We start from the raw sequence: 25,825 nt of genomic DNA on the forward strand, positions 1-25,825 counted from the left end.
AGGCTGTGGTTCTCTCAGATACTACACTGTTGGAGATCGTACAAGTAAGATGGTTAAACCCCCAAAGAGTACAATATACTTTCCACCAGCCCAACTAACTGTGTTTCTCCTCCATTTTTAGGCTGAAACCAGTTAGAAAACAGTCTACAGCACGGACAAATACATTAGAGCTTGTTTTTTTCCTCGCTTCTTGGTAAGCGGCTCAGCATTGTGGGATGTTACGTCAAGTGGTAGTTGGGGAGGTCTGGTGCATTCAGGCGAGTTAATTACAGAGATGGCTGGAGGACAGCACGATGCCAAGTGGGAGGAAGGCTTCCCTCCAGAAACCGGCTGTCAGCAAAGTCAGAAGGGAATATAATCAGTCATAGCTCGCCTTAACCAATCAAGAGTGATCACAGATGCGGCTTTCAGCTTGCTGAATATTTCCTGCCATGTGAGTTCATCAGATTTTTGGCCTGTGCATGAAACTCTTTACTCAGTCCTTCTCAGATATGGACACATGGTGCTTGGCTCTTTTAGAGAGCACAAGTAGTTCGGTTTACTTAAGTGGTTTTATTGTTCTTGTAAAGCTTTGAGGTGTGTTTTTGGTCACTTCCTCTAATTTCGAAAACTGATCCTGTAGACATGGAGGCCGATTTGTTCTGATCCTGCCTGTATCGACATGCACCTTTCTTCCAAGAAAATGTAGCAGGAGCGGCATCAGCAACAGTGGGAAAAGCTGCAAACATTTTTGCTGCTCACGTGAACGTGTGAAACACCAGTTTCTGATGCTGAGAGGTTATCGGAAATGGGGAAGGCGGTGGGAGTTTATTGCCATGCGAACAGTATATACTCCTAGCATGAACAATAGAACTGTAATCTGACTGTGGCCTGCCTGTCACAAGCTCGTAACAGCTTGGCAAAGCAAAGAACTAAACGGATGTGTAATACACGCTGCTGAAGGAAGTCTCAGGGACAAAGAACATGTGCCGACAAACCACGTACACGGCAGACACCGCTGTACCCGAGAAGGACAAGCTGGTGCGATCCGCCACAGCAGGCACGCCGCGCACACCTCTGCAAGCAGGCGGCTGGCGCCCCCCGGCCCGGCCCCGCCATGCGTGCCGCCGCCTGCGCCCCGCCCCGGCCCCGCCCCCCCGAGCCCCACCCCGCGGACCACGTGGCCCGGGCGCCGCAGCGCTGCTGCGCACGCGCCGTGCCCGCTCCCCTGCCCGGCCGAGTCTGGGGCTCTGGAACAAAATGGCGGCGGCCGGAGCGGGGCCGGGAGGGAGCGGGCGGTGCTGAGTGGGGAGGATGGCGGCGGCGAGCGGCTGCGGGAGGTGAGGCGCCGCGGGCAGCCGCGCGGTGACCGTGGGCTGGGAGGGGGGCCGGGCTTGGTGCCACGGCGGCAGAGGGGAGAGGGCGAGACCGCCGGCGGCCCCGCGGCGGGATTCCCCGAGCTGGGGCCGGCAGTGCCCAGGGCCGGCTGCGGGCAGGCGCCTCCCGCGCCCGCCTGGTCGCTCCCAGCCCGCAGCTCCGCCGCTGTGGCGGGGCTGGGGCACGGGCCCCCGCGCCCCACAGGGCCTCCCGCCGCGGGGAGCGGCCCTTCTCCGGGTGCTGCTCCCGGGGGCGGGCGGGCCCAGCCCGCGGGGGTCCCGGTCCCGAGCTCCGGCAGCGGCCTCGCCTCTGCCTCTCCTCGCCCGCCTCGGCGCCCGCTGCCCGGGCCGGAGTGACCCGCCGGCGCTGGGCGGACCCTCGCGGGGGGTGTGGGAGCCGCCTCCCCCGGGCGCGGGTGCGGGGCCGGTGCTCCGGTTGCTGCGGTGTCCGGCCCGTGCGAGAGCCCCCGCGCCCCGGGGCTCCCGTCGGTGTGCGCGGCCGCGCCGGCCGTCCCGCGGCAGCGCCTGTGGCCGTGGGGCCGGGGCCGCCCCGGGCTGCGGGGTTTCGTCCTGCTCCTCTCCGCGTGGGTGTTACCGTGGTGTTCCTGGAGAAACTCGGGGAGCTCTGTGGGTGATTCGTGTGCCTCTGGAGCATTCCTGCTGCCGGTGGGATACGGCTTTGCTGTTTGGCTTGTGCTTCTACTTGCTCTCCCTTGCCATCCCGTTTGATGCTGTTGGGTGAAAGATGACACACGTCAGGTGCTAACGTTAAAGTGTGATAGTAAGATCATAAAATACGTGTTGATACAATGATACGTTATTTGTGTGAGAATTTAGCTTAGGGAGTGTAGCGTCGCTTGAGGCTTTGCTCCAAACCAGTGTAACATAATACACAAATCTAAAGTGTTTGACAGATGTACCACTGAGATGTGGTTACCTCAGGTTTAACCGCATATTGCATGCTCTGTTTTCATTTTGAAATGAAGAAAATAAAAATGGAACTCAAATTCAGAATTTTTAGTGCTCATAACTTTTTTGAGGCTTTGAGAAGCTTGATGAGTTAAAGCTTTACCTTCTTTGTCTTCTCAGATTCTCCTTTATTGTTTCAAATGTTAACCGTGGACCAGTTTCATCCTAGTTCTGTGTTAGTGTGCCTCTTTACATGGGAAGGTGCAGGGAGGATAATTTGTTTTTAGATACAGTGAGTCTCTATTTGAACCTTTTGCTTAAGAAGCCAGTGAAACGATTTCTTCCTCGTTTCTTCTCTCGACAACTAAGAGTCTGCTGCCAACACAGCAGTTCTATAGAGGTTATTTTTGAGGATGTGGAACAAGTGTCTTTTATTTAGTAATGTACAGACCCTGTCAACTTAAGTGTTTTAAAATGCACGATCTGAGTGCTTATTTTGTAGAATATCTGGATGAAGATGGTGTATTGGAAAGGTATGATTTGTGATGTTTTCTCGCTTCTTGGAGTAATTTAATTCTAACTAGTGTTAGTTGATGGACCAAAATGTAATTGGGCTTCTTAAGAACTTGATACTTTACTGCCTCAAATAACGTCGTGTAAACATTACTGTCTGTTCATGCTTATATGTAAACCTCCAATGACTGTTTTAGTGAATAAGCTTGTATCTTAAGTTACAACATGATGCTGCTGATTGCTGTCTGTTTTTTATTCAGATTTAAAATTAAACTTGCATAATTGGACTATATACAGGTAATCTTGGAAACAGATTTCAGTATTTTGTGTAGAACGTACAGCCATTGTTTGTTTCTGATCACTGAGATGAAAAAAGCTAATGAATCCTTTGTGTTTTGGCTCAGCCGCACTGAGCATTGTTTTATTTGCTTTCAAACTTTAGCAAATATATAAATGGGTTTGACATTCTAATCCAACTTTGTATGTTTAAACATACAAAGAGCACAGACACAGTCATCTTGGATCATTTTTTGTGGCATTGTTGTAATTGCTGGCTTTTTAAAAATCCTTGCCTCTTACTAATGTAAGTGAATTTTCTTCATGTGTCCAGATTCCCTTGCTGAGTCATAGATACAGTAGTGGTGTGATTCTTATAGCTGGCATTGGCTGATCTGCAAACAGTCATATGTGAAAGAATTACTTTTATAAGCTCTCCCGGAAGACTTGCATGGACTTGTCGTAGTGATTTCTGCCCCCCCCCCCCCCGCCTTGGTTTTCAAGCTTGTCTGAGAAGCTCAAAATTTCATTGTGAATGTATTTTACTCATTCTTATGTTGTTGTAGGATATGCTGTCTGCAGCCAGCTGTTTGGATTTAATTCAGTGGGACTGTTAGAGCTTGGTGAATAGACTAACAAAATATTGAGTCTTCATTTTGAAAGCAACCTTTCAAGTTGCTGCGTTCATGATGTCAAGTTTACAGCTGTCACTGATGACAACCTAGAGGCTTGTAGGGGATGAATTCTAGGCTTGGATAATGTCTTCCTCTGCCCTTCTTTGCAGACTGCGTTGGTGTCATGGTTGTGTCGTGGTCCTGCAGGTGCCGTAGGAGGAGATGTGACACTGGCCCTGCCCCTCCTGCTAGTTTGGTCTCCATATACCAGACCATGTGCAAGAAAAAGGGAGTTTGATGTCTTGGCTGCACAGTGATGACCAAGGTAGTTGTGGCTGGCTGCCTTTCAGAGACCAAAAGTAAGATGAATCAAAACGTCCTATGGCCATCTTACATGGGCTGCATGGTATTTCACATTAATAAAACAACAGATCGATAGGTGGAATGTGAGATTGCTCTTAAGAAGAAATAACCACATTCTTAGTAATACTAATGAGAATCTGACTGCTTTTATGGCAAATCCTAATAAAAAACTGCTAGTTTCAGTCTTAACTATATTTTTTTTCCTGAATATATTTCCATGAGTTTGATTTCTGTTACCAGATCAATGGCTTGTACCATTTTTTCATACAAGTCTGGAAAACTGCTGCACAGATTTCATTGTGCATGTGGCAGAGCCTGGGAATCCAAGTTCAGATAGGAGTGTTGGATGAGCTTCCAGTGAGTCACGTAGTTATTGATCTGTTTCATTAACAGGTTCTTTTAAGAATAAGGCTTGCCAGTGTATCTTTAAATCTTTGGACAGAAGCTATTGTTGATTTTTAGAATGCTCTTTCATATGCTGGCTTACCAGTGTGCCTGGACTATAACAAGGGATGGCAGATGCGAAGTTTGACGCTAGTCTTGCATTTCATGCCTCTCCAGCCTGCCCTGTGTGTCTCCCAAGAAGGTGCCAATTGTAATGATGCTTTCCATATAATGAGTGGATGCTAGGAGATCTGAAATCCTTGTGTGTTTTACGTAGAAATTGCGTGTTGGGGAGAGTAGAAATGGGCAAGAGGAAAAATGGATGGAAAGGAGTTGAATATCAATGATGTCCTATGCAACACTTATTTCATACCTTGCTATATGATGTTCTGTAAAGTTTTAATGTTTTGCTTTCATCATCTTATTCTGGCTGTGGTCTTTTAGTTGCCAGTGCTCAAGCAAAGAGATCAGATCATGTCAGAGGTTCACCTGAAAGTAAAGGGGATCTGAAGTCTCTCATTTCTCTTTTCTTGGGACTATGACAGATAGCTTGCTTTCTTTATAAGGATGGCCATGAGGTTCTTGATGGATGCTTAGTGGCAAAATTGGATTAAATACTTGCAGTCCACAGCTGCTTTTTCCTGCTTCCTGCACAGTCCCCTCAGCTGTGTTGGTAGAGCTGTTTACATGGCTTCACTCTGAAGCATTGCAGGAAACTAATCTATCTGAAAAATAAAGCACTAAAACACAAAATAACTTCAGATCAGGTCCCTGATTTGGATCGCTGCATTGCTATGGAAAGCTTGTTTGGTGGCACAGTGTAGAGGCGATATCAGTTAGATAAAGGGGATCCGGGTGTGGAACCGTATTGCCTAAAGTGTGTTGGATTGAAGTACGTACGTAACTATGTACTTAGTTAAATCTGATTTAATTGCTCCATTGGGTGTGTTGTGCAAGGTTGCACCAAACACTACTGAATGTATCCTTTAACAACTGGTAGGCTTGCAGACATGTTCAGCCTGTTGGCGATTTTCTGTCATCAGAGAGTTAGAACTATTTCTCTAAATGAAAAATAGGAATTACTATATTATACCAGAGTGATAAAACATGCAAAACATTTAACAACAATCAAAACTGATTAAGAAGAAGAAACTTCCAGTAAGGTGTGGGGATGTAACATCTTCCTAAATAATTTTCTAAGTTCCGGAAGTATCTTTTGGAGGTCTTACTTTACTTTTTTAATTTGACATTCTAACACTAGCTGTTATCTGAAAAAATGTCTGATCATTTTGTAAATACTATTTGACTTTGTCCTCAAATCTTGTCTGAATTCAGTGGCCAATCCTGTATGTCGTATGACAAACTTCATTGTATGTTCAGTTCTTCCTGTATTAGAAAGACATTTTGTTCCTGTCCTGCTTTGCTTTTCTTACCTATCATATTCTGCTTCTAGTCTACTACAGTAAATTGTAAAGGGTAGAATTTAATTTTTTGAATCTCTCTTGAAGAATCTCTTTTTAGTGCTGCTGTTACTGCCATTGCCTCTCTTCTTAAAGAGTTTTTTTATTTCTACTCTATCATCTTTGATACAGGATTTTTTCAGTATGCTAACTTTTAGCATTTAAGGTGAATCTCTTCTTCCTGGCATTCTTCATCACTTCAAGTCTTCAGTTTTATTTAGTGGGAAGTGCTTTACAGACAGATCAAGCTAGCTAATGGTATGCAAGTTTCCTCTCTAATTTGGAAACCTTGTCCAAGATCTGTTAAAACTCTGTTTCAGGGTAATTGTCAAGCCATTTTACACTTCTACTGATGTTAACAATGGCTAAACTCAAAGGACTTGTTTGAAGCAGCAATGTAATAAATGTTTGCTGCTTGGTCTTCTAATTGGGTGTGTTGTTTCGTGACCTGGTACTTGCAGAAGTTCTGTGATCAGTAGAGCTGCAAAATATATCTCTGTGTGTTCTAACCTTCAGTTTGGGTCAGAGAAGACTGTTGTTTCTTACAGTCCAGTGCAGAGATTTGAGTCAAGGTTAGAAATATAAAGAGCAATAATACCAAAGCTTTGTGAAGGCATCAAACCCTTAGTAAAATTATACCTATTTATATGCAAATTAACGTATTTTTTTGAGTGACCAGGTAGTTCACATTGCATTAGTGAGAAAGTGGAATGCTGCTTTGCTTATCATCATCTGCTACCCCAGGTCTCTATATTGCAGTGAAGTATGTAAAACACTTCTGTGGTGGGTACGTTACTATAATTGTTTTAAAAATAATCAGTATGAGTGACAAAAGTTCTCTTTCATATTCTTTCTTTCGACACCAATGTTGGAAATGCTGCTTGAGAGCTGACTAAAAAGCCTTCTAAAATAACAAATCCAGTCAGAATGCAAAGAGGAAACATTTTTGGGACTTGTACTGCCTTATTCTTTCAGCTTTTCTGATCTTCTGTTTTAGCTTTGTTCTCATGATGACTCAATGTAAAGGATGTCGGGTGGAAGTGGCTCCTTGCCTATTGGAACTGAAGAACTGGGTTTCCTGTGGAGTTGGTGATCTCTGACTCCATCTAGGAAGACGCAAGTCCTATTTGAAGCCTTTCTGCTGCTGTGATAATTATAGTGCTCATCCATGTAAATTCTGTAGTGTTCAAGATGAGGTTGTGCTGAAGTACTTTGTACAAGTGGAGACATTTAGAGGTTTTCTCTCATGCACCCAGATGTCTGTTTCTTAAGATACATAGGTTAACTACCTCTGAAGCTGCTTCTGATACTTAACTGAATGACCAGAAGATTTCTTCTTGGAGAAGGGAAAGTGTAGGCATATACATAGCAGAATTTTGTGTTGTCCACTTAAAAAAAAAAAAAAAAAAAAGGTCACAGACTAATCAAGTATGGAAATATATTAAAGGCTGATGTCCTGTACTTTGGCTCATCCTGTAATGGGCATTTCAATTTCAAGTGTCTCAAGAGGTGAAATGAAATACATATGAAATCTCTAGAATGTGGGCAGAGGAGATAAAAGAAATACATGCACCTATTAATGTTAAGTCATTCTAGCAGTGGCTACAGCTTGCTGAACTACAATCAAATTGCTTGTAGTGACATTTTGTCAGTTTGTAATGAGGTACTTCTAGGAAGTTTTTGAAATGGGTTGTTTATTGTATTTCAGACACTAGCACAGTAGAAGAATGCTGAGTTGACAAAATGCACAATCAAGACAGGAAATTTTGTATTACTGAGTGTAGCCCTGGCCTTGATACTGAAGGAGGAAAAGTCTAAGCTATGTCAGTATTTTTCAGCTCCTGAGAGGCAGCAGTTGTTGCTGGTGAGCTGGATGTAAGCACTGCAATTCCTACAAATGAACATATATAACAGCCTGAGGAGCTGCTGGTCAGTGTCTTAGTGAGTCCCCCCCCACCCTCCCGATATACTAAGTATCTCCATCTCCCCTGCAGTTTATTGTCATGAGTGATGTGGGGATTTACCTTATCTAGATTTTGGATAAGAATGTGTGTTTACTGCCTCAGATTCTCAAATCCCATCTTGGCTGACTCTTGGTTTTTTGTTGGGTGTTTTTTTGTTGTGTGGGGTTTTTTGTTGTTTTTTTTTTTTTTTTTTTTTTTGCATAGCCAAAGATAACATTTAAGAGAACAATTTTCTGTTTCTTTTTTAATAAAAAGATACGTTATTTGGATCAGAAAGTACCTCCGACTTCATACTTGGTCATTAAAATCTCTGTAGGGTTTAGTCCTTTATTAAGTGCTTCTGGAAATGTGCATTTGGACTTGGAATGCCAAAGTATCCTTCCAGCATAGTAAGGTTGTCATACAGTATGAGTATCCCCTCTCTAATATTACTTTGTGGTTCTAGACACAAACCTGAACACTTGGTAACCCCTGATAAAATGACTCGTGTCTATTTCTGCGCTGGATCAAAGCTGCTTGTTTTAAACTTCATTTAATCAAGATTTTTGCTGTAACCTGGACATTTACTATTTAAAGCTGGTTTTCAGTCTTAAATTACAAGGCTTCTGAAAATGACAATACTGAGAAGTACTGTCCTAAAGCAAACTTTCCAAAAGATCTGTCCATACTACTCAGGGCTCTTCCATTTTAAGGAAAATAAAATTTTTTTGTTTTACTCTAAGTTTCTCAAGACATTTCCGTTTCCCTGGTGAGAATATCTGAAGTAATTTCATTACTGCGTAGTTCCTCAGTTGATCATTGGCTTATAATTTGCCAGTTTGGATGAACACTCTTGTGCCCATCTAGATGTTTCCCCACCACCATCTTAGGAATCTACTTCCCTTTTTCCTTCCCTTCTCCCTTCATTCTGTTTTTAGCTACCAGCTTATTTTTCTGGAGAATTAAATTAGAAAAGGTCACATCTTGTGACTGGGTGTTCCCTGCGTCAAGGCTGAATTGTATTGAACACTAGTAATCTTCAACAGTAATGAAAATGCTTATTTAAACATCTTGCGAATCTGAGTTTCGTTCTTGTTTTACATTTGGAAGGAAATGGAATTTACCTTTTCTTTTTTCCCCACATATACAAGATTAACTTGTTTCCTTTAAGTTAAAATGAACCTTTTATTTTTGTTAATCTGAAAAGTGATCCAGCTAAAACCTGTTCTTGTTCATTGAATATGAATGTGCGGGTGGAGAATGGAGAGTTGAGTGTGAACGACCTCTGGGTAGAGAGGGACATGAGATTGGTTTTTTTTTGGTGGCAGTGTTGACGTTTTTCCATATATTGATGAACTTCTCAAACAATGGAAGAATCAAAGGAGATTGGGTAAGTATAGCACACACTGGCAAAGGCTTCCTTTTCTGCCCTTCACCCTTGCTTGGAGTGTGAAAGTGTAGTATGAATAGTACAAGGACAGTTGTGGATAAGAGAGAAAGATGAACAAAATTTGGCCTAAAATGAGATTAAGAGCAATGGGTTGCTTTAGTGGAGTATCACCTCTAATTGGTACAATCCAACAGACTTTCCTTCGAAAACTTTTGATTTCTTTGAAAAATCTTTTCAGATGAGTCAGCTGAAAAGCTTCAAATCTTGTGGAGGGAGAGAGAAGAGTTAAGGCATATCATCAGTCTGCTCGAAGGGCACATTTGCTGTAGCAAATAGTTAAACAAAAAAACATCCCATAAGCTCTCGTTAACTGCAATCTTTAAAAGTCTGTACATGAAGTATGTGTAGATATTGCTGAATTAAGTGCGTAAATGATTGGTGTGTCCGTTTTTAGGAACATCGTGTTATGTCGACGTGTGCAATGCTCCTCTGACTGTTCTGTAAAACTTGCGTGTTCATGTTACAGGACTAAAATGAACACTTTAGAAATGTGGAGAGAGCCTGTTGCAGGAAATTTGGAAGACGTAACTTCCTTTTCTTGCCAAGGGGAAAATGTAAACAAAGCTCCAACTTAATTGTAGACTAACTGCTAGACTGGTTTTCTGACTAAGCCTTTCCTTCCTCAATTGATTGCTTTTATCATTGAGAAAGTATATTTTCTGTTTCATTTGAAATAAACTTTTGTATTTTTGGGGAGCACATGCTTCAATGTTTGTGAGCATTTAGTTCTTGCTACACTTGCATGGAATCTAAATGTAGGTATTAGTGCAGGTAACTACTGAAGTTAAAGTTACTGGTGTAACTTTTGAAGGTTTGGGTAGTTTCTGGAAGTATTTGGAGTTTGCTTGTGAGGGGCAGCATTGCAATACTAGTGTATTTTGCTGCTGTAGGAGCTGTCGTGCACATGTGCATGTACTAAAGTATCCCTCTTTAAAATGGCTGAAATCTTTGAACTGTATGGCATAGAAAGATTTATTGGCATCATATCTTATGATATAAATGTTACTTGTTGAAGTCAATGTGGCTCTTAAAATTTTCTGCTGAAGTTAATGAATTTAACTTGACCACATTAAAAAGCCCAACCAAAGGAGAAATCTTTTAAATGTGCAAGCTTTTAAATAACTCTTAAAATATTAGCATATACACAGATAACTGATTTATACAAACAAGCGTAAGATCACCCTGTTAGTTGTGTCTTTATATGTTAAAATATCTAAATAAAAGGAAAACAGCCTGTGGGTTTGGCCAGGAATTTCAGGCTTGCTCAGGGTGGCAGCAGTCCATAACCAGTTTACAATCTCTTGAATGAGTCAATTGTTGTTTAAATACCGTGCACGATGAATTTTCCAGTTTGATTTTTGTATTACTGCCTGCTTCAGTGAGCAGAGGCAGGGAGTGACCCTGGATGTTCGGAGACAAGAGAAGAAGGCAGAGTCAGCGCTGAAACCTGAGCCTTGGAACCAGGGGCTGCCAAGGAGGGCTCTGCCGGAGTGCCCGGGGCCAGACCAGAGGAACTTGTTGAGCCTGAGCCCGAGTTCAGAGAGATGAAGAAGGATGACTACAGGGGTATAGTTTTATGAGCCATGAGGCAGTTTAATAGCAATAGTCAGCTCTCTTCATATCGACAGCTGTGGGTTCCTGTTTCAGTAACAACTGACTGTCAGACCAACCTACAAGAATTCCCTTTTTCTGTCTGTTACCTGTCACCCCCTCCAGAAGGGCAGTGGTGGATCAGCCATCTGAAATGACTTGTTCTGTGATTGTGTAGTCTCTGTTCATAGTGTGAGGGTAAGCAAGAAAACCCCATGGCTGGAGCAGCAGTGAGGGGAAGGTTCAGCTCGCAGTTAGTTTGACTTCGGTGGGGGTGTCAGGTCACCCTGATGGGCCTGTGAAGAGCTGACAGGCAGGGACCCCTGCATACACACCTCCTCCCCATCGCTGGAGGAATTTGCTGGATTGAGTGGAATGTATTAAAATTGACATAGGCTTAGCTTTTTATTTTTTCCCCATATGACTAATACCTAGATGTATATATAGTGTCACTGCAAATTTTAAATCTGAGCCTTCAAGAAAGTGACAACCCGCATGGACCTCTTTAGTTGTAATGGCTGCTTTCTGAAGGGTTGTTAACAAAGGCCTAGTTGAAGGGAGGAACAAACTGCACAAACACAGAGCAAAAGAAGTATAGGCCGAAGAAGCAATAGCAGTTGAGCTAGATACATATATTGAACACTGCTGTGGTGAATCCTAGTGGTAGTTACTTTTTTGTAAATCACCTGTTTCTGCTAGGACTGTCCTTGCTTTGCAGACAATTTGGAGGTACTCTTCCCTACTGTTAATTTTTTTAAGAGCTATGTAGGAGAAATAGTGTATTACAAGAGTGGCCTTATAGCTAGCCCTGACATTAAGATGTTTATATTGAAATCGGTGGCTGACTGAATGAAGATAGAGACAATGCTGTATTTACGGAACATCCGCTGAAAACAAACATGGTCCAGTCAGGTCCCTGATAGTACTTCCGTGGCTTCCCAAATGTCTGCTGGAATGTAAGGGGGCAGCTCTGCTGTAGGAATGAGTGCATGCACTGGGAATATTTGTTTTTTGAAGGCTGTGCCAACTGAGTATCAGTCAACTGCATGTTGTGTTTGACTGTAGGGAGCAAGCAGCCTTTTCTTGCTGTTCTTTTCTCCTCTGGTGACATTGCTTGGGTTCCTTGGGTCATTTGGTAAACTGGTACAGGGAGCTAATTACACTGGAGGAAAAAATCCCGCAGAAGAGAATACCCTGTTTTGGTTGCTGACATAGAGGAGCTTTGGGAAGCGGGTGGTGGTAGCTGAGGCGAGTGCTGCTGCTGAAGACATATGCATGGAACCACAGTGTTGCTGAACCAACTTGATTTTGCATACACCAAATAATGCATTTTGAATCCAGATTGGAGCTGTGTTTTGGTTGGATCCAAGACTTGTCATAGCTCATGACTACTATTATAGAAACACTATTTAAACTGTAGTTGAAATGTGTCAGTTTTATGGCTGTGACTTAATGCTGTCTTGAACAAGGAAAATCAATGTTTCTTTAATAAAATTCCTGATATGTCTCATGAAATAGACTGGACTAGATAACCTTTTGAGTTCTTTACCACACCTTTCCATGTTCCACCTTCCAGTTTTTCTAAATAAGTGAATCCATTAGCCTTAAACATGTAAGATACGATGCTAGCAACTGATACTTCAAACTTTTGTTTTATCTAAGAGAAAAGGCTGCATGGGTGAAACGTGCTGTTGTGTGATGACAAAAGGATCCATAGAGAGGGTGGTGTATTGAGAGGGATGTATAGAAAATTGTTTTGAATTTACGGCAATGTTTGTAGTAGCTTTTTTTTTTTTAGCCACAGGCAGAGGTTTTCAGTGGAAGCAGATGATATGTGTATTATTCTGTCACCAAGCATCTCAGAAGCTCATGCAGGAAGGAAGAGGATTATGCAGAAACACTGTAGTAATGAGGAATGAAGTCGGTAATGGTGCCAAGCAACAGAAATACCATAAGATAATGTTGATACTGATACAATGGCTGGTTGGCAGGATGAGGAGTTGATTGCAGCCAAAATAAGATGATAGAGGTAATCAGTAAACTGATTTATGAAGAGTTCAAGCATATGGGAAGGCCGACCAGGACATGCGTCCAAGACTTGTAGTCTGCTTTGGCATTGGGAGCTATTGTTGGGAAAACCCCAGCAGTGGCATCACCACAGACTGCTACTGCTCCTCTTAAGGCTGTGGAAGTTAATAAGAAAACTAAAACTGTGTGATGAAAAGAATGTTTGTTGAAGGTGAGTTGAAAATAGCAAGTCGTAAGAGAGGATGGGTTCTGCTTACTTAGTGTAGGTACAGAGCATAGTGTCTGGGGTTGCCTTGTTAGTAACTTAATGTACTCTGAGAGGAAACATGTTCTGAGAGGACATGGCGGGGAATGGAACTGTGCAGTGTATCTAGAAGAGGGAAGCTCCCAGATCCTCATTCAGAGTAAATGGCTTTCTGTGAAATAACTGAGCCTGGAGAAAAGGGAAAATGTCTCTAGTACAAGCAGACTGTAGGATATACCTCACTGAGGTGGTACTTGATGTGAGAAGGCAGCAGTGCTAAAATCCAGAGACTGATCTTCCATATGGTTGGGTTTTGAGCCAAGTTTTCCCTTAGTAGACTTGCTAATTGAAAACAGCATCTTGTGTTGTGCTTGGGTCACAGCTCAAGCAAGAGAAGGAATTCCCTTTCTCAATGAAACAGGGATTTTTGGGGGGCACTCTCAAAGAAAATAGAATAAAATCATGTATGAATTGTGAAAACTGCAGAGAGGGTGTCATAGAATCATTTTGTTTGGAAGCAACCCTCAAGATCATTGAGTCCAACCATAACCTAACTGGCACTAAACCATGTCCCAAGAAGACTACCTGCCTGGCTCTACAAAAAGCAACAGTCCTGTTGACAGACAAGGGGTGTTTAAATATGAAGCCCATGAAATATGCTGTATAAAGGTGGGGCAGCTTCATGTGGAGAATTCTTACTTTTGCTCCACCTCTGCCTTTTCCATGGAGGAAGAAGGGAGCAGGTGACAAGGATACTGCTGTAATGAAGGACAGGCAGTGTCTGGAGACAGAGGACAGTGATCTTAGCAGACCAGATTCGATGCCAGTATCTGAAACTGAATTTAGCTAAAACTTGACTGAGTTAAGTCACTGCCTGACAAGACAACTGAGTGTTGGCCAGAACTTTGATGGAGAGGAAAAAAAAAAAAGAAAAAGCAAACTATAAAAAAGTCTGATCCTTTTTCAGAGGTACTTTTCATGTAATTTGGATGTTCCTTTTTTTTTGTCTTCACCAACTGATGTGTTCGCATATTTATTATAACGAAGAGGATTTGCTTTTCTTAAAAAACAAGATCATGTTTTGGCCTTTTGAAAAAAACTTTAGACTCTTCAAAATATATCACAATATATCAGAATATCTTGCAATTATTTTAGATTGGCTAAAATATATTATCCTCATTTTCTCTGTAAATGGATATATTCATACCTACTAATGCCATTCAGTGATATTGATAAAGATTTGGTGGATAGGATTTCTCTTAGTTTTCTCACAAAGTATTTAATGATGGTTTGTGTCTGAATCAGATAATGTTCCTTTCAAGTGAACTTCTAAAAGATGGAAAGTCATTGAAGAATACATGCTGTCCTTTTACTTCAAGAGAGTCCTAGAGGGCAATAAATGGGTTCTTGCTGATTTTGCTAAAATAAGTGTTTTGAATTCAACTTCAGGAACATTAGTTAAATCTTTCATGTAAGTATTGCCAATCAGACTTTTGGTAAATTAGTGGGTGCTTGCAACCAGCTGGAAGGACCAGTGATGTACAGAAATTGAGATTCATTTGCCAGTATATGAAAACACTTTAGTTGCTGGGAATGAACTTGCTATTCTGTGCAGATTGTAGTGTTGTAATTCAGTTAGTCTGTTTGTGCTTTGTGTGTTTGGATTTTTTAGGTGCTGGAACTTTTTTGTATTTAAGGGAATATAAATATGTTGATGTCCCGTGCCTCCACAATGCTGTTAGTGATTTGACCTGTTGTTCCCTGCTGATAACATTACTTAATTGCTTCTAGGATGTGATACATTCATATCATACTCTGAATTGCTTTGCTGATAATAAAAAAATCCTACTTTGAACACAATTCGCATTGAAAAGAGGGGCTTTTCCTATATGTTCATATATGTTCTTTGTCTTTTCAACTGCCAGAATGCTTCTCAATGTTTTCACTTTCTGAAGTGTACATATTTCTCTTTGAGTATAGTTCTTTTAACTTTTGCTCTGATTCCTCAGAGGATGTGTTGAAAATTAATTGGTACAGGTTTGTGGATTTCTTCTTCCCTCCTTCTCCCCTGCAAAACTCAGTTGTTTGATTCTCAACAAATCTAGAAATAAAAAGCTAGGACTGCTGTGGGGTATTTGCTGCCTCCATTTTGAAAGAACTTCTTAATGGAGAAGTGTACTACTTTATGAAAAAGAAAGTGCTTTAAAATTCATGCTTAACTTCAAAAAGGGCTCTTTATGATAGCTGGAACACATGATCCCCAGCAAAGCACTAAGCAGTGCAGTCACTTTTGAAATCTAGTTATATCTGCTTGGTCTTGCCCTCTCGTGCCTGTATCTGCTGATGTGGCTTGAGTTCTGGTATTTTGCTTATTGGATTTTCTTTCTTTCTAATGCAGTAAATAATGAAATAGCACAGATTCATAAACCCAAATCATGAAGAACATTATCTGTTCCTCTTTTTTTTTTTACAGTACTAATCCAAACCAGAACCTTTCAGCCGTATCGGCTACATCTTACTATTGTATCATCTGCATAATTTTTAACAATTATAAAGATTGATTGCTTGACTGGATTTTAAAAAAAGAGTCAAAATAGGCTTTGCATGGATTTGCGTGTGTGTCAGGGTGTATGATCATCTGGTCCTTCAAAATCTCAGTTGTTTCCTTTGAACTGAGAATTACTTACCAGTTACCCAATTTCTTCAAGTTACACTGTCCCACAAGCATTCAGTCCTTCAGCAGGTATGCTCCTGAGATTGGAGACTTCTAACCTCAGCAGTCTGCGAGTGTGCTAGTACCTCCCCTGACTTCCTCGGCCATGGAACAAAAGGAGGGTCAGAACAGGTAATACTCAGTTCCTGTCAGCTCCTCTTCCTTGGAAACTCTCCCCCTGCAGTAGGATAGTAAGAAAATGAGATCAAGAGTAAATGCACATCTGAACAAATAGTTGGAACTCCAGCCACAAGCAACTTTTTCATTTTGAATTGCTTGTCCCTTTGGATGTTGCTGGCTGGTAATTCCAGTAGTGATCCTGCGTAGCAACCAGCATGGCCAGGGCTGGCTTTGGAGCCTCTCCAGCGTATGGGAGCTGTAGAACCGAACCATTCTGCTGGACCTGAGGTTGTTCCTGAATTGCTTTGTGATGGCTCCAGGCTCTGTATCGGTCAGCAGACCCCTGCTCTGCTGGAGGCAGGTTCAGGTTGTTAAGGCAAGTTGGTGGGATGTACCTTCGGGACAATGGCAGGGATTCGTTCTCACAAGTTCTTTGTCTTGTAGTTATTTATCTACCTAATCTATGTGAAAATAGGTTTGTCCTAGCTAAAATTTAGTTGAAGTATTCCCTCTTACTAGGGTTATCACTTTTAAAAGAAGTTGATTTTTTTTTTATTTTCTTTTTTCCCCCTTCTCAAATGTGCCAGTTTACTGCTGGATGCTGTCATGTTGTCTTGCATTACAGTTCTACTTCTTTGTTACTTGAAAGGAGTTGTTGGGGCAAAATAGCATAGTGGGTTTGGTCTAGATGAAAATCTAAGAAACTATTAATAAGGTATACTTGTGTTACTGATGTTATCATTTACTCACAGTAAATTTAAAATGTGTTAAGTAAAATGTAAAACCTGAAAAATCATGTTGGTACAAGTATGTGCATGTGCTTGATATTATTTCCTACTTTGGTCTTAGTATTCTGCTATTTCATAATCCTGTGGCAACAATGCCAGAAGAAATACAGAAAGCTATGAAAATTTTAGAAGGGAAAAAGTGAAATGTTTTTGGTTGTAAAACATGTTGTAACGCTTCCCACCTTGCCCTTTAGATGAATTGGATCCCAGTGAACTACAGAAAATGTTATGAAACCTTTGTATTGAGTGATGACTGTAAACAAAGTGTCACTGTTACCCAAAGCCCTTTCTGTACATAGACTTTTTGTTAAACCAAAATTCCCAATCCAGGAATTCCTGGCTGTCAGCCCAGACACATCAGATGCAAGTCGTCTTAAGTTCTTAGGATTTTGGGTTCAGTGTGACAAGTATTGAGAAAACTGAGAAACTTGCTTCAGGTACTGAAACTTTTAACTAGATTTGTGTTTATTTTAAATTTTATTCTGCTCTGAGTATCAATATAATCTGAAAGTCTCTTCTGTGCTTTTTGTAGCATTTGGGGTGGTAATTTTGGTTTCCAAAGCTTCCTGGTTTCGTATAACACACTTTGTATACTATTTCTGTAGTGCAGAATTTTTTTAAAGAAGCTTTGGCAGTTTAACTTTTTTATTCTGTGTATGTGTGTGTATATATACATAATGCACATCTGTGTGTGTTTGTCACTGCTCTCAACGAGAGATCCATTTCATTAGGTCTGCAGATGTTGGATTTAGTTTCCTTTTGATAATGCTTATGTGGATGTATATAAACTCTTAACAGAAAAGCAAGAAAAAGTTCACTTGATGGTACCTTTTAAAACAAAAAAAACTCCATGACTGTATTCTGAGGCTAAAATTAGATTAAAAAAATTCTTCAGCTAAGCTGAAATAGGGAAGCTTTTGCTACGCAGGATAACTTCTGCAAGGAAAGATGAAATCCGTCTTTCCTTTTCCAGCTAAAGATCCAATTGTTTGTGGTTTAGGAGTTGTTTTTTTCATTTTTATGGTCATGTCCTTCTACAGCTGTCTTTTACCATGGCAAACAGTGTTCTTGATTTGGCATTTTATGTGGTAACAGATGTATTTACATCTGTACTAGACTCAGCAGGTTATGTGCAAGACTGACTTCTGCGCAGGTAGGCTGGGTTTAGTGTAGAGGCTGAAGCTGGACACTAGTAAATCAAAACAGACAAAACAAGCATGTAGATCCATGAGTGATTCAAGAACATCTTGCTGTCAAAAGATGAAATTCTGGCTGTAGCAGCATGTTTCCATGTTCCTCTTTCTTTTTCCACCTCTACTCGTGTAAGTATTTGTGTGATGCCATAACAAACCAATTGGGTAACTGATGCTGATTAAACTTTTTGTCTAGGTTGATTTTAACATGGATCCGTTATCTGATTAATGGAATATTTGGGCTAGAATAAACAAGGTGGGGAAGTGGATATGAGAAGGAAGAGAGGAAGGCAGGGCTTCTTGAGGACAGAGTTCGTCACTGCTACCAGCTTAAATTGGGAAATACAGCATGGGTCATACAATATTATCTTGTAAAATTTAGTGATGTAATAAAAAAATACAGACGTTGTACTTTCAGTCGATACATGAGGTTAAGCAGCTAGCATCAGTATTGAGCCATGGGGCACACAACACATTTTATGAACTAGAATGTGTTAAAATTCAGGATGCAGAATGCTCTCAAGAGGTCAGCCGGCATACACAGCACCAAGCAGCATGTGGTTCAATTTGAAAGGAGGAACAGGAGGTTTTGGCATCTGTAAATGACTGACCGCAGTACTTACTCTGCATTGAATTCCTTCTTCACTGGCATCTGGCATGTTTGGCTTTACTTATATAAATGTATACATTTACATAATATAGATTTTTTTTTTTAAATGTAAATGGATGTTTTTATGTGTACAGCTTTAATATGATACTGTTTTTACACTGGCCTGTATTACTTAAATTTCATATTTTAAATTTAGTGAGTGCATTCATTCTGCATGATACTCGGGCTTAATGTGTAACTGTTCTTGTGGTAAGCCTCTGAATAAAATTATTTTACATATCAGATATTTTAGGAACTTTTTATAGTGTTTAGATTTTTTTTTCAGTTAATTTAAATCCTTTCGTTTTGCAAATTCAAGCATTGAATGCTAATGCATATATTTCTTGGTCACATTCTTTTCAGCTTCTGGGGCATGCTTGTTGCGGAAGGAGATGGAAAGTATTAACTTCAAACCTGAGACTTAGTTGTGTATATTTAGTACTAGCTAGGGAAAAAAACCAAAACCAGACAAAAACCAACAAACAAAACCAAAACAAAAGAAGGGAAACCAACAAAAAACCAAGAAAAACATACACACAACCACTTTTTTTTTTTTTTTTTTTTTTGGTCTTTTACTTGGCTCCGGGGCTCTTTCCTGTGTCAGGAAGAACTGAAAAGTGTTAGTAGACATCTCATAGACAAGTTATCACGGCACAGCTGAACGCAGAAGAGGAAAGTGGGCTGGCCATGGCAGTATTCCAGGACTCTGTCCTAATGAACCAAGTCCAATTCTGGCTGAGAAAAGGGAAGTTGTTGGGATATCTGGTCAGGATTCTGGCCTTTATTTGTGAGGGAGTTAGCATTCAAACTGAAAGGTGACTCTTACCTCCACAAAGTGTGTACTGAATGTAAGTAATTCCATCTGGAAAGGGCTGGCACATTTAAGCAACATTCTGTGTGGGTACACAAATCACCTGGAGTGTCACTGTTTTAATGGAATTATTTGTGTCTTTTCTTAAAGATGTCTGCATCCATATGGGTTTTGTTATCTTAGAGTAGCTAGCTTATTTCTGTGCAAGGAAGAAAATGTGTACATGCATTGGCTAAGTCTGAACTGATCCAACAGCTTGTATTTGCTGAGGAGGTTTACTGGTATTTGCTGGTGTCATGTTGCCCATTTTGTGTGTGCTCTGGTTCTGACTTCATCCTGAGCAGGCTCACTATTTGTGTAGGAAGGTATTTTATTTTTCTGTTTCCTGATATGCAGGAAGCTGAATCTGCATAGAGACAAGTTCAAGAAAGCATCAGGTTATATGTGGTTGAGGAGACATTGCCACTGAGCTAGGGAGGGCAGGCGTGGGGGCCCCCCCTTGCTGCATTTGCAGGCCTGTGCATTGGCTTGAGTTGGCTTGTATCGGACCACAGAATCATAGAATGTCCTGAGTTGGTAGGGACCCACAGGGATCATTGAGTCCAACTCCTGTCTCTGCATATGACTGCCAGGAAAGTTGATGTGTTGTGTCTCCTGCCTTGGCAGAACTCAGCTGGTGCTGAGTTCAGCCCTTCTGCCTGTACCTCATGTCTAGTGTGAGGTGCTGTGGTTCCTTTTTGAAAACATCTGATGTCATAGACCACAAATGCCAAAAGGCCTGACTTTAGGAACCTTGTTCTAAGGCATCAGATAGTTGGAAATCATGCACGTTTCTTGTGCTTCCACAGTGCTTCAGTCCCATGCCTGTGTCCCACTTTTTCATGTGCCCACGTTCTATAAGCCAGATTTCCAAACCCTTATCTACTCTTCCTCCTCATGTAGCCGGCCTGTGAATCCTGGGGCACTTGTTGCCCCCACCCCTGTGCCTACAGCAATTTGCAGCTTTCTCCTGGTCTGTCTCTCGCTTTCTGCTCCCCAGGAACTGCTTCGCACAGTGTTTGTGCTGAAGAGGCCAGGTGTGCCCCTCCACTTTGAATGATCTCTCACCTCCCTATTGTTATAGTACCTCCTTCTTCTGGAACTCCTCATGCCACAAATAAACAGAATATTAAAGCAGGGAGGACAGACTGGAACAGCGCTGTGGCTTCCTTGAAACATAGGCTCTTGCATGGCACTTGTTCGATTTAACACACCAGAGCTGTACTGAGAAAGGAGATCGATTTGGGAGCATGTAGCAAATATAGGTACACCTGTGACAGCACAATAGAATTGAGCTACATGTTCACAATATTGAATGGAGTCTGAAAAAGCTTAGTGTAGACTTTACATTCGTATCACTCTTATCTGCATGTTTGTGTTTTGGATGGGGGCACATGTGTTCGGTTTACAGTCAGCAGTTCTTTGTGGTAACTCTCCTTTTGCAGTATTAATATTTTGTAATACTGCTAATATAGGAATAAACTAGAATGTACTTGTGTATGTTTAGCAGCGAATCCTTGTTCAAATTTCTTCAGAATCTACTTCCTAAAATGTTTTCAAATGCCTGATAAAAGCAGTAAATGAATGCTTAAACACCTTATTTTTGCTGTTATAAACCTACTTCTAGGTACTAGTCTAAACTTGAAAAGTAGGACTGAATGAGAACTACATAAACAGTGTGAAATTTTAAGTGCAGCTGAAAGCAGTGATGATGGTATAACCTCCAATAGGATTGGTTTATTCTGCTTTCTCAGTATAATGAAATTTGGGATTTTTATAACAGTATGTAAGCATATCAGCATGTACAAAAAGCATGTCTTGCAATAGTTAAAGGAGCATATCTAGTCTAGACCAACTCTAACTTGAAAATTTCTTAGCTAAAAGTTTGATAGCCATCCTGTTCTTCGTTGCAGTGTATCATACTGCTTTGTGAATGGTTTGGAAAACTACCAGTTATTTTGGAAGAAAAAAATGTATTTTTGATCTTGGTTTAATCCTTCAAAATAAAAGCTATCTTGGAAATGTCTGAGGCTTTAATTTATGAAAATACTATGTGCTGGAGGTTGAGTTTATTTTATCTAAATCATATAATACCTACTGAAAAAAATGAAGTTATTTATTGGTGTTTTTCTTCTTCAGAAATGGAGGAACAGAATGCTGGACCTGGGATTGAAGATTGATAAAGGATTATGGGATCATACATTGAAGAGCCAGCAGGCGGAATGCCTGAGTGACTGAAGAAAATGGGTGCTAATGCATCAAACTACCCTCACTCGTGTTCCCCAAGGGTAGGGGGAAATTCACAGGCACAACAGACATTCATAGGTAACTCTTCAGTTATCCTGTCACTTACATAAATGACTGACTGGATTGTGTGTGCACTGGATTTGATTGGCAATGCGGAGTTTTTATTTTCTAGGTCACCAGTTTGAATCCATTCAGTCTCAATCGTGCATGAAATTTGATACTGCCCTGTATCTGTTTGGCCTATGTATACAGTGAGTTGATCTGCCATTTGCTAGTAAACAGATGCCAGGTTATTGGAATAAAATAAAATGGAGGTTTTTTGTTAATTAAACCATGCATACTAGTTTTCACAGTTCAAGAGCAGTTGCTGTCTGTAATGCTGTCTACTATTTTCTATTCCTCCTCAGATTTTTTGTGAAACTGTTAGAGCATATGAAACTCTAGATCATCGGTATTTGTTGTAATATTGGCACTGTGTCTAATATGAGTGAATTAGTTCCTTATTGCTAGAAAGGATATCTCTGATAATAAGCCTGTTAAAGTAACAAGCAGTCTTGAAGACAACTTTTTCTCTTGTCCTTTTCCTGTTCCTGTAAATGGGTATTGGTGGTACTTTTTGTCCTAATAGTATTATTTACAAGCAAGGACCTTGCTTAACTAGAAATGTGAGTTGAAGTGCCCTTAAGAAATTATTTTGTTATCCAGTCACAACTGGGTCAGGTATTACCTTTATGTGCTTTCAGTCTATTGCAAAAAGACCTCAGTGTAGATTTAAGTACTGTCAAACTTTAAATAATTAGTTATGTGATGAATCTAAAAGAAGGCAGTTTTTGAGAAGATAAATCTTGCTTAAAAAAACCCAGCCCTGACAGCCTGAAGAATGATCTTGGCAGTAAATAACATAAATACTTTATAAACACTTTTCTCCTTTGTGCTTTGGCTTGCAAAACTGAATAAGTAGTTACTGATATTCAGTGTTACTTCTTTTTTTAATCACCACTGAAAGCACAGTGATATCCTTAGCAGAGGAAAAATTGACTTGCTTTGTAATTTTTCTCTTTTGTCTCAGCTTTTGTGACACTCCTAATTTTTGAAGATCTGAGTAGAAGACAGCCCGCAAACTGTTGCATGTAAAAACTGTGCTGTGGGCTAAAAATTCCGTGTGCTGTCACAGCATGTCAAGCAAGAACTTTTAGTACTAACACCTTGGATATACATGCTGTAGAGTCCCCCTTCAGGCTTTATGTATTTTCAGTGTATCATAACTAATAGTAGTAAAAGGCTTGCCACAGTTATATATATAACTTTCTAAAAATCACAGCCAAAATGTTTTTATTATGTCTTGGTGGTTTTTATCTGCCTCTATATTGAATGAAGAGGAACACTTACAGATCTGAAAAGAGGCAGATCTGCATGCTGAAACACCTTTTGAGCAGATTTGAAGAGGAGAGTGTTTCAAAGACTTCATTAAATTCCCCAGAAACTTTCTGCTTGGTACTTGGAAGGTTTTTTTGATGTTCATTATTAAATTCAAAATAGAAACCCATTATGTAGTATGTCCCAATAAATTTACTGATCCCCATTACCTATTGAAAATTGTGGTTGGGACTTTTTTTGAGGAAGGTCTAAAAGCAGGTGGCTGTCTCATTTGAGGCAAGTGAGTGTTCTCGTTAAAATTCTTGCTGAAATCTGATTATGATGTGCTAGTAGAGTAAATGTGCTATCTATATCACAGGCATACATCTCTTCTTCCCACTTTGTGGAGTTTGGCTCTTTCTCATCTTTATTTTTGTTTGAATGATTGGTTTGTGCAGCTGTCTTAGTAGAAAGTAGATGTATCCTAAAATTGATAGCTGAAGTTTTCATCACTTGTCAGAATAATGATGTTTTAAGGTTAAATCAACTTCTACTTTTTTTTTTTTAATATAGAAGGCATTAAATCTATTTATTGCCCCAAAGTAGAACTGGAAATATGGGGACTAGAGTTATAATAGCTGCAGAATATGCATTAGTTGCCTTATTCCTGGAAACTGGATTCAGGCCTATGGATTTGTTTTAGATGTGCTGCCTTATCATGAAAGTTGCACCATGTTACTTTTAAATGTAGGGTGAATATTAAAAGCCGAGAACTGATCTGGCAAAGCACAGTAGTTTCATAGGATGAGCTCCAATTGTTAGTTGACTTTATGCTGAATTTGCTTACAGTTTATGAAGAGGAGATAAATCAGTAGAAGTGATACAAAAAAATACTTTAGTGAAGGCTTAACCAGTCATCTCCTTGGTGTTTCGTCTACAACACTCAGGAGGAGGATTTCGCACCATGTTCTAGGGTGGTACATCTGTTCAAGATGTTTATTTTTAAATAGATATCTATAATTAGATTTTAAAATGTGTAGGCACGCAGAGGACTAGACAGATCCCGTTATTCATTGTCAAGTGCCCAAGTAGTTTCTCTTGGCAGTCATCTGTTTCTTGTAAATATTTGTCAGTTCAAAGCTAGATATGTCTAGGGGCATAAGTAGCTTTTGCTTTGTAACAGCATTTAATACATTGGTGCCTTTTAGTGTAGAAGTGGGGAATAAATTTCTCTTTCCTAGTTCTAATGCTGCTGCCTTATGAAGGAACACAGGCAGGTCAAAAAGCGGCTCTTCAGAACTCTGTCTTTGAGTGATACGGGGGCACCAGCTGTTGTGAACCCAGATGGCTGTACTGGTGCATCTCTGCTCCTGCCTCTAGCAAAAAGCAGTTGTGTGATGGCACTTTTACAGCAGCATTTTATTTGTTAGTGATGGTTAATAGCACTGTTTGCAGTACTTCTGAAGTTAAATCTTGTAAGTAGCTCAGGGTACACAGAAATTTGAATGGTGTTTTAGTATCTTGCAGTGATTCACATACTAGTAATACCTTGCCTCACAGCAGTCTTTGGGGACGAAAGAAACTGAGATTTGTGGTGTCCTAGTTTTACTTTAGTGGAATGTAAGAGACTATTCCATGTACTCAAGTTTGCCATTAGAATCCAAAATAACTCAGACAGAAATGAACTGGCATGTTTTCTTGGAGCAGAATCTATCATTATAGGGTGACCAAAGCATCATTATACTTTTATTGTGGAATGTAATTGATACTTTTTAAATGGAGCAGAAATTCTAGGCTTGTCTCTATCAGTAGGAGACCAAATCTCTACTTTTTTTACGTATATACATATGTATATATACACACACATATTTCTAATACAGCATGTGGAAGGAATTTTTATAGTGGATTTTGCAGCACAACCAGCACAACCTCTTTGTTGAAGTTCTCTTGAGTTACTGCTGTTCTCTTCATTTAAATTTACATTTTTTAATGTATTCAAATTTCAATATGATTAAAATAGCATGTTACCTGGTCAAGCAAAATTTAATGTAGCATGGATAAAATGGCTATAGAGGTCTTTCCTCAAAGAAAGCAAAGTTTCTTCCCAGTTTTCACTTACAGATGAATCGTAAAACCATTGTGTTGCATGATTTGAGGGAGTTTTAATTAGCTTGGCGTAAAACCTAGGATATAAGATTACTTAGAATTATTGAGGCTTAAATAAGACAATTTACAGACATCTTAGGTTGCTACAGTTGCCATGCTCTCAAGTGCAAGTTTGAATTGCTCCTCTGTCTTTCAAAGTTTAAAAAATACTTACCTGAAATAACATGGTAGCTAAAAGCACTGTGTTTTGACAAATGACCCGTAATATCACTGTCAAAATAGCATAGCAAAATAGCATCACGTCAAATCTACTTGAAACAAACGGAACTGTGAGAGAGAAATGATGGAACAAGTTATAAAAGGCCACAAAAACTCAGGTGGATAGGTATGCTTTGGACTTAAAAGATCAAAAAAAAGGCAACAAGTAGTAAAGGTACAGAAGTGTTCTAATGGCAACATGTTAACTATGCCCAACAGAAAATGGAAAATTACTATTTTGCATGAATCTGCAATTGTTACTAATCTGTATACCATTTGAGAATTTTCTTATAGTTTCTTTTGTCTGGAAGTAGTAGTTGGGTTTCTGCACTTTTTTTTTTTCCCCTGTGTGAGGTTTTTCACCATCCAGCTTAGAGTGAAAATTCTGTAAATAAAGTTAAATTAGGAAATAACCC

General features: G+C 40.2%; 1 protein-coding gene across 2 annotated transcripts in view; it reads left to right on the forward strand.

The window, feature by feature from the left end:
• The first annotated feature begins 1,174 nt into the window (after positions 1–1,174).
• Positions 1,175–25,825, forward strand: part of BTBD7 (BTB domain containing 7) — a 57,557-nt gene continuing 32,906 nt past the window's right edge. For both annotated transcript variants that reach the window (XM_065636478.1, XM_065636479.1), the window contains exons 1-2: positions 1,175–1,319; positions 21,582–21,767. In XM_065636478.1, the coding sequence (XP_065492550.1) occupies positions 21,686–21,767 (82 nt within the window). In that variant the 5' untranslated portion in view covers positions 1,175–1,319; positions 21,582–21,685. The remainder of the gene's footprint in view (positions 1,320–21,581; positions 21,768–25,825) is intronic.

The sequence above is a fragment of the Caloenas nicobarica genome, chromosome 5 (assembly GCF_036013445.1).
Source record: "Caloenas nicobarica isolate bCalNic1 chromosome 5, bCalNic1.hap1, whole genome shotgun sequence".
NCBI classification, from domain to species: domain Eukaryota; kingdom Metazoa; phylum Chordata; class Aves; order Columbiformes; family Columbidae; genus Caloenas; species Caloenas nicobarica.